Here is a 9809-nt window from a genome sequence, read left to right as displayed (position 1 = left end):
AAAAGCAGGTTACTAAATCTAACAGCTGTAGATTTTCCTGAAGCACCACATTGAGAAAATACTTTGCATTGTTACCCAAATTTCCCTGTAGCAAGAAAACTCACAACTACATGAAATCTATATTTATCCCTGAAAAAAACCATAAAAGCAAAACCAATTCATAACGGTTTAATTTCAATAGAAAGAGACCTGGTGACTGCGATGCCGTGAGGGACCACATAGCTGTTCTTTTGCGCGATCACTCCCACTGGAAAGAGAAGGCCTGAAGCATGAAAAGGGGGCAATGGATTGGGGTGCTGCAATGAACCACCCTGGGGCCCAATGCTCTCTGTGCTTCCCGCTTTGCTGCAGCTGCTTATCCACTGCACACCTCAGAAAGAGACTACCTAAGTAAGCACAAAGAAAGGGAATCAAGGAGAGGAATAACATAAGGTACATATGACATGCTAGTTGTCACAAGCATTTTTCTTGGATACCTACTTTCCTCCTGCTTCACCCTTGTTTGGAAGCACTTTCAAGCTCATCAATGGCAACTGGCTGCAAACTTCTATTTTTTTTGATGTGCCATTTTCGCAAGCTAAGACAACCCATGAATGAGTCAGACAAGCAGTAGACGGCAGGCACATGCCTCCCCTCCTAAACTCACTTAGCTCAGCTCACCGAACCACACTTCACTCGGGCCTATGCGATTCCGTGCCAGGAGTCAGGCGTCCAACACGTGGATGATGCAAGATTGTATGTCACAATGCCCACATTTCCTTGTTTCAGAGAAACAGATTTTCACCCGCAGATTTCTTCTCATTCCTTCCATAAGGCAATATGCACATTGTTTTTAATAAATATGCATTTATTAGTGTCTTGTTTAATAATATAAGTACTATACAGTTAAAAAGTAATTTGTCATACCATAGTTTTACTTTAGGCAGCACCATGCTTTTGTCTGTGCAATTACTCTAAATAGGGCTGTATATTCCTTTGTTAACGCAATTCATTCAGTCGTGACCAGATCCCTTAAGTAATACAGGGACAAATGCATCTGCTGTGTCATCTGACACAGTCAATATGCTTAGACAGGAAATGATTTACATTGTGGATTACTAAGTTTGAAAGCTCAGACCTATTACTCAGCAACTATCACTTCAACGCTTTACAAAACCCACTGACTATGCATGGTATCGTGGTCTTCAATGAAGACCAAGGACCTCAAAGCAAAATCCTCACTGTCTGAGCCTGGCTCATGCTGCTGACTTCCAATAAAGAGTATGCACATGCAAAAATATTTGCAGGACTGTAGCCAAAATTTAGAAGTTATTTTCAAAATTAATAAAGTCAATTAATATGATTAATTAGATTACATAAAGTATTTTATTTTAGTTTTTTTAAAAATACAACATTCTAAAAAACATTTATATCTATAAAACATAAAAATTCATTAAAATCCACATATAAGATATGCAAACATTAACAGATTTTGAGGGAGTGGCGACAAACTTTCCAGGAAGGGGGTGGAAAGTGGTAACTTCACTCTTCCAAGAAATATTTTTTAAACTGTGACTTTCACTTGTGTTAAGAATCCATTTGAGATATCAAATTCTGTAACTGACATAGTGCTGTCTAGACTATTTTAATGCCAAGAGTTTAGATATCAGAGAATTAAAATTATCACAAACCCTCATCTCTAAACATAATAAAAAAAGCTGGTGACCCAGATGTCACCTTGATTAAATAATATTATTATTCAGTAGCACTTAAGGATGCCTAGTATTTTGCAGAATAAAACCTCACGATAATATCAGACACATACATAAACAACAGTCGTCCAAAATGGACGATGCCATGAAGCTTTTGCTGCCCACCCTTCCATTTACAAGCAAAACACTTTCCAAAGTCTTTTCCTTCACGTGGCACCTTGTCACTGACCACTTAACTGCTGGTAGCACTGGGATGCAGTGGCTTGACTCTTGCAAGTCTGGAGAGGCCGAGTCTAAGACACTGAGTAGGTGACTTAAGCGAAACATATTTCATAGAGTTATTACTGCTTCCTGATGCAGCTGAAAATAATGTTAAAACAAAAAGAAGGTGTAAGAAGTTTAGAGGGGAAAAAAAAATATATGACTGTTGTCTTTTTATAGTTTTCATAGCAGAACAAAAAAAGTATTCTAAAGCTATTGCAGAAAGGTCTGAACAACGTACCACAGAAGCACATGAAAATCAGTGTACTCACTGGGAATCAATCTATTTGGGAGCCAACGCAGCAGGTATGGTGCACAGTTTTAATTAACCAGCAACACACTGGAGCAACACTGGACAAGCATGTGAGAACTATTCCCAGTGTACCATGCATTTTCAGGTGCCCCACAGAGAATCACACAATTGAACACAATTCCAAGTGGGAAAAGCAGGCTTGAGAGAAAGGAGCCAAACAGAAAGAAACATGTACAGAAGAGTTAAATATGAAGGAAAATCAAAGTAAGAGGTAGGAGTCAGCAGCAGCATGCTCAAACACCTTAAGAAAGTAAAGCTTCTACACATTTGCTTTACTAGAGCAGTTTAAACACTCCAACATTTTTCTAATATTATTTGTTTAGAATAGATAATAAAGCAGCACGCAGAAAGCTCTTAATAAGAGAGAAATGGCCACACGACAATCTCTTAAGATTTGATCCACACTCTGGAAAATATTTTATTAACCTCCCCACATAAAGGAGTTAAGGATAATGCCGTAAGAGGAAAAGAAGCACGGAGATAGCTTTTCTTTCCCCCCCCTTTTTTTTTTTTAAATCTAAGGTCAAAAGAATACTTTTCATTATAAGAGGGCAGTAATTTTTCAGAAATACTGTTTATTTGTTTGTTTGCTTTTAGGAGAGATTGCTAAAAACTTAAGTCAACTAATGCATGTGTTTATAGTTACAATCTTACAGGTACCTGGCGGTATCCATTTAGGCTTCTTGTCTGTTACAGGACTTGATGTATATAAAGGCCTTCCAACTGGTTCTGAAGAACTGGACATCATCTTTTGTGTTGGCTCAGATTTTTGTTCCGTTATCCCTGAAGAAGAAACTACAGGTAATACTTAGTTGGAAAATAAAAGCAACCTTAGAAAGATACTCTTTAGCAGAGAAATCATCACACTGCTTATGACAGATCATTTTACAGCACAAGCTCTCCCCATCGAGTGAAATAAAGAGTATGTTACTAGATCGTCGCATCTTTCACAGTATATATTTATACAGTCAGTCCTGTTACACTCTGGAATTTCAATCCTGGTTTGACAATAAGTAGTGTAACAATTTCTTGTTGAAGACCTGCCAGATATCGAATTTCTAAGAGGGAAGATTCTTCTGCCAGCTACACAAAGTAAACCATTCCTTGTCATAACTAAAACTCATTTTAAACTAAATTACTAAATTACATGTTGTAAACTCAGGCCTGCAATTAAAACACATTACTAAGTCAGACACAAGATTAACACCATTAAAAGAATTTTCTTAAGCTATTTAAAGTTAATTGTGTTAGCAACACAATGAACAATTAACTCTGAAGGGCATGCATATGTAATGTTTTTCGCCAAGTGGTTAGTAGAAGTAGCATTGTTTAGCTATCCTTGAATTAAAAATTCATAAATGCAACTGCAAGAGGAGTCTCCGAGATCATAATTTAAAAAAAAAAAATCCTCAGATCACTCATTGTTATCTAACCTTTTCTTAAAATTTAGATAGAGTTATATAAAAAGAAATGAACTTTGTCCATTCACTTTTGTCTGCTTTTATTGTACGGAGTGTTAGTTTACTATAAAGCGTTTTTCTTTCAGGATTTTTTTTCTCCTCTCCTCCCGTTACTCTGCATATAGTCTTCTTCATCATAACCCTGCGGACAGTCTGCCAGCCAAATTTGTCTATTCCTTCAGTGAAAATAAAAGGAACTTCTATTATAAAGAAGTCTATTTCAAATTCATAATACAAACTTACCTGTAATATTAATCTTGGATTTGGGAGTTTTCTTCTCTCTCGCAGCTGGCATCTTTTGTTTGGTTTTCTTTCTATTCCCTTTGGCTTTCTTCTTTTCCATAGCAAAGTCTTCATCATCACCTTCACTGTAATCTGAATCTTCTTCTGACTCCTCACCTACAGCAGGGAAAAGGGATGCAATTTCTTTACAGGAAATACAATTTACTATAACTCCAGGGCCTTCTAATCACATGCTGGACATAAAGAACCAGAGTATCTTAAGGATATAGAAAAACAAATTCATATGTATTTATATGCTGATCTGAGAAAGAAATAGCCTCCACAAAACATTCTGTATTTACAGAATTCTTGCTCTGTACTTTAATAATGGAATGCCCTGGTATAAACTGCATAAAATAATGATTTTAACAGCAGAATTACCAATATTCCATGTGTGAAAGATGAAAAAGTTAAAATTATTTGGCAGGGTTTCTGATTTTTATATATTCTTAGTCATGACTATTTAAAGTGGGAAAACACTATGTCTAATTTCAGCTGTAAGAAAGATTTTATAGATTTATGATTAAAAGAACCCAGACATTAGCAAATCTTAAAAATAGTTCTCTATCAACAGGAATATCTGGATTATTCTCCTGGAGTTTTATTTCACTGACAATTCTAGAAATATTTTCCAATAAACCTTGCAGTAAGGAATAAAAGAATGGATACAGACACGTGAACCATTGGGGAATGAGAGAGAGATGTCTACCATACTCTGCAGGCATTCAACACTGGGCTGCCAACAGAAGCAGAGTACGAGGCTAGGCTGACCTCCAGTCAGATGCAGCGCTGTTCTCTAAGAGTTGAGAACTGAAGGAAGGAAAGAAGGGAGGCTACTTCTGTTTTTAAATACCAATACTAAAAGCACTAACACCTGACACTACTCCAGAGTCACTGTTTTGATGCAACCCTCAGACAACAACCGGAAGAATGACAAAACTATCCTGGACAAAGAGGGTAGAAGAAATTTGTTCTGACATACTGCAGCAAACGCAAAGCAGCAGTATCGGTTTTGCCAGTTTGAGGAAGGTATATGAATAAGTTCAAATGTTTAGACTTAGTGTCAAAGTGCAATTGAGATCCCACTAGTATTAAAAGATAAAGCTTCAGTAAGGGCACGGAGGGAAGATACAGTAGAAGCAGCGTGCATTTCACTGAAAATATAAACTAAATGTAAGGCATCATATTCAAAGCACAGCTAAGGAGGGGGGTTCATAGAGAAGAACTTACTGGGTACAGACTCTGGCTCAGAGGCAGTAGCATGCTCTCCATCATCACTGTCAATGGTCAGTAACTTCTTCTGGTGTGCTGGGACTTGAGATGCTGCTGTCCTTTGCCTACAGTCACTCCTAGGTACATCATCATCCACAACCTGATTGAGACCTGGAAAACAGAAGGCAGTCTAATGAATTTAAATTCACAGTAAATCTCTTCTCCTACTCAAAAAGCAGCAGGTACTTGGGTCCCCAGAATTCGTTTCTGTGGTTTTGGAGTATACTATACAGAAGCATATCACCAGCACTTGTTTTCATGTGATTCTCATTTTACTCTTTTAACTGACCAAACCATACTTTCTGGTTGTGAAAGTTATCATAGTTTATCTGTAATCAAACTAACGAAAGGACAGAAGACCAAAAATAAAATTGGAAAAATGAAAAAGTTTCCAATGGCACAGCAAATGTTTTCGTCACATTTATTTGATACTTAGGCATTATGGACCCATTAAAGAGTTGAGGGTAGTGTAGCTTACTCAGCATCTAAAAACATCACATGTCTGTTGCTTTTCCCAACTAACTTTCAGTGATCTGTAACAATCTCATTCAGCATTCCGGAGGTTTTCTCATTTTAAGACCGGGACCAAATTTTTAGTTAAAAAATGAATGCATCCTTCATCCTTTATTTAAGACAAAGACTCTTTTTTCCATCTAAGTGAAAACCAGAAACCAATGGAAACAAAGGAGAGAGAAGCTACTTAAATGTATCTTGAAATGCTATTTCTGAAAAGACAGAGCATGAGAACAACTTACCTAAAAGTTCACTGTCTACACTGCAGTTGGAAAAAAGAGGTCTCCTGTGCACATTTTCCGATTCAATATGCTTACCTGTTTTAGGGCCCAGAAAACAATCAAACAAAAAATAATATAAAATATTAGTATTCGAAAACCACATTATAAACAGTCGAGATATTAAGGAATGAAAATAGCTAACATTTTTATCTCTCTCTAATCAAACTGTACGTTTGGAAGATCTTATAGAGGAGTTATTTTTCTCACAGAAAAAAACATGAACAGAAGACGACAGGCACTACCTAGAAATTCTCCTTTCCTTATCATGACATCTTGAAATAAAACATGACTTTCAACGTATTTCACTGTAAAATAAATCAAGTCATGTCCAAATTCACTACATATAAATAAAGAGTGTTGCATTGAACTGTAAAACAACCTTGTTCTTCTGAATTTTGCACCTCAAGGATATTTGCAGTTTTTTCTTTGACGGATAAGGCTAAGGCAACTTCCAAATCTCTTTGGTACAGTTTGTCATCCAAGGATATCCTGGAAAAAAACCCCAAACATGCTAAATAATAAAGCAACGATAAAAGTGTTACAGATCTACTTCTGACTCACTGAACTTCTTTAAATTCAAGTACTTGGAAGAAAGGTAATTATTTGAATACATACTTTATAGCATATCATATTATAACTATTACTTCTGGAAAAGACTTAGACAAAGTATACACTAATATTTGAAGCACACTACACTTAAAAAGTATTATAATTGCGAAACATTGTGTGTATATATATACACACTAATAACTGGCATTATCACAGAAAAAGGTGATTACGTTTGTTTGAAAAACCACACTGAAACCTAATATTCACACACAACTTATAACAATATTCAGATTTCTTTTTTCAGTGACATTGACTTTGTATTTTCTATCAAGCTTTAAATATATTCTTTTGTAAGGAGTCAAACTTGTCTTTATGTTTCTCAGTTTTAGGAGCCCTCAGTAACTCAGAATTGTCAGTTAATTTTGCGCTGTAGAGATATCAAGACACAATCAGACATGCAAACCTGTTTCTGCACCTATGCAGGCCGCTGGCTGGAGTTTTTGAGAGCTGTAACAAAACAGACATAGCTCACTACCGAACTCAGGCAAGTTTTCCCGACTCCATGTATAATTACATTATCGCTGATTTGCAACTATAGCAAAAAAGCTGAAAAATCTTTATCACGCTAATATGTTAGTTGTTTATTCTCAGCTGCTTAAAAATCTAGGGGAAAAAAAAGAAAAAAAAATACTATTATTGAATTCCAGCTTTACAGAGAGTTGACCACATTTCAACATTTCTTACCTTTTACCAGGTGTCTGCTTTTGTGACAGAGTCAATTCCTCGTGTGGCTCTTTTTGCTTCTCTTTTTTCTCCTTCTTTGGTTCCTTGAGCTGTGTTCTGGATTTTTTGCTGGAAGGTGGAGCTATACATGCAAAGTCTTCGTCTGTTTGGGAAATGGCAACAAGCTTTAATGACTTTTCCTATATTCTTCCATACAGCCAAAAGAAGTCATTCAGCTTAATTTCATCACACGCTGAAAATATACCAAAGATAACTTTTTTGAAATTAATTCTATTTTTAAAGAACACAGCAACTATAACTATACTCTTCTTAAATGTATTTTAAATGAAAATTTAGCCAGACCTCTTTTGCATATACTTTTAGTTCAAGAGGTAATTGTTTCAATTTTTATTACCAATATGGCAATAAAGCTTCAACGTCCAATGTGTTAGAAGATTCTCAACAACTAGAAGTTCATCTTTTGATACGCTGAACAGCAACGAATTATAATAGTAATCAGTGTCATTAAACAGTTTCAGAGTTGTTGGTGTTTTGGGGATTGTTCCCGTTCTTAAAAAACGTTGGCTTGCTCCCCTTTTTCTACCACTTTCGTACTGCCTCTTACCGAATACAATGCACTTCGCCCATTTTCAAAGGAAATTAGAAGGCATGAAAACTGCCTTCCTTCCAACTGAAGACATTGCAGATCACAATGCAAAATAAGGAAAAAAAAAAAAATCTTCCGTATTCTCTAAATGATGGAGAAGCTTAGATAAGATCAGTACTGTTTCTGCGAATTTACACTTTAATATTACAAGTGGTCGCTTACAAACTAAGAAAAGTCATGCAGCACATCTAAACTAAGAATCTGCATTAATTCACATGATTTACAGGAGACCTTCAACTTTATTTACTTTTGCCCTCCCCTTCCCACCAATTCAAACTGTTCCCTGGATCCTGCAAACAGCACAGAAAAAAATAAAACCATGACAGCAACCAAATTCTGTAAGAAAAATGCGTAACACCCTTTAGGGATGAGAAGTAAAGAAGGACTGTCGTGAAAACAAATTGCCTGCAATCTATTCTTCTTATCAACGGCGCTCAAAATTAGACTGCTATATCCTTACCCAAAACCCACCAGATACAGAGCCGTAGGAGAAATGTTAGATCTAGGCACAGCTGATTCCCAGCTCTTTTATATCCTGATTTACAGTCCTGTGAAGTGATGATCATCAGGAGGACATGGAGCAACCAGTCAACCACTGAAAACTGAGTCAGGGAGAGAAAGAGATTTTCCTGCAACAAGACAGGGTGTATTCACCAGTTTCCTGACACACTGGCGTACACTCCGGCGTACAGCCAACATGTCCTTGTTGAATTTGGATGTTTAACAGCATGCCCGAATTACTTCAAGTGAAAACAGTTAACAGCCTTCCCAGTGAACTAATTCATTAAAGACACCCTGATGGTATTTTGGGTAGTTACGTTAGCGCTCAGCATTTTTGTTATGTACAGGAACACGCTGCTTACCATCATCTTCCAAATCCCCGAATTGAGAATAATCGACAATTTTCTTGTTCCTGTGGCAAAAAACATACACTATTAATCCTTTCGGATTGAGCACCTTGACTGGCTGACACTTGATTTTTGGGTAAGTCACGTTTTACGAGAAAAAAGCAATGTATATTCAAACGAATGTATGACCAGTGCTACTGTATACAACGCGGTTATGGGGAGTAACTTCTCGATTCTTTCAAAATCTTAAAATAACCGTGCTTTTCGCTGTGCGCGCTGTGGGAAGCATCGCATTCTCCTCACGTACACGCCGCCACGCTGCAACGGCAACCATTTATCGCCGGGCCACCCTGAGGCACTGGCAGGGTGTCCTCCGCGCACCTCCCAGGCCGGTTCCTGCGCGGCCCCGCCGCCCGCCCCGCTGTCAGGCCGCTCGGAGGGGGCGCGGGCAGCACTTCCACGCCCACCCCTCAGTCAGGGATCCACCCGCGGGACGCCGCCCGCCCCGGGGAGAAGTCCGCGCTTCCCTCCAGCCGGAAGGGAACGAGCGCAAGCCCGTCCTCAAGCCCCGCGCTACCACAGGAGAAGCTCGGTCTGGAGGCGCAGAGCTCCCAGGGGACCCGCCCGGACGGCGGCCGCGGGGCAGCGGGGGCCCGCCCGCTCCCTCAGCGGACAACGGCCACCGGCGGCGCGCGCGCGCCTGAGGCTTTCTAGGAAACGCCACCCGGCGCCGCTGGGCGCGAGCTTCCGGCGCTCGCGCGCCTCGGGGCCGGGCGGCTGGCGGTGCCAGCGCCCCGCGCCTCGCGCCCCGCGCCGCCGTACGCACCTCCTCACCGGCCGCGCCATCCCCGCTCCCGGCGGCGCGCGGCGGCCGACGGCCGCGGGGGCGGGGCACACGCGCGCGGGTGACGACGCTGCTGCCCCGCCTCCTCCCTCCCTGAGGCGCCCG

General features: G+C 39.5%; 1 protein-coding gene across 3 annotated transcripts; it reads right to left on the bottom strand.

The window, feature by feature from the left end:
• Positions 1-1399: 1399 nt before the first annotated feature.
• RAD51AP1 (RAD51 associated protein 1) lies at positions 1400-9725 on the bottom strand. 3 transcript variants are annotated; one of them, XM_059816807.1, is made up of 9 exons: positions 9687-9725; positions 8876-8925; positions 7367-7508; positions 6453-6562; positions 6035-6109; positions 5238-5390; positions 3969-4124; positions 2926-3060; positions 1400-2051 (listed from the first exon to the last, which is right to left on the bottom strand). In XM_059816807.1, the coding sequence occupies exons 1-9, from the start codon at positions 9704-9706 to the stop codon at positions 1924-1926; spliced, it is 969 nt and encodes a 322-aa protein (XP_059672790.1). In that variant the 5' UTR covers positions 9707-9725; the 3' UTR covers positions 1400-1923. The 3 variants fall into 3 exon arrangements, with proteins under 3 accessions (XP_059672790.1, XP_059672791.1, XP_059672793.1); XM_059816808.1 differs by having other exon boundaries at positions 2926-3048; XM_059816810.1 differs by lacking the exon at positions 6035-6109 and having other exon boundaries at positions 2926-3048.
• Between the last annotated feature and the right edge of the window lie 84 nt (positions 9726-9809).

Source organism: Gavia stellata, chromosome 4, assembly GCF_030936135.1.
Source record: "Gavia stellata isolate bGavSte3 chromosome 4, bGavSte3.hap2, whole genome shotgun sequence".
NCBI classification, from domain to species: Eukaryota; Metazoa; Chordata; class Aves; order Gaviiformes; family Gaviidae; genus Gavia; species Gavia stellata.
Note: the sequence above shows the minus strand (reverse complement) of the source record. Positions and strands in the feature narration are given on the sequence as shown.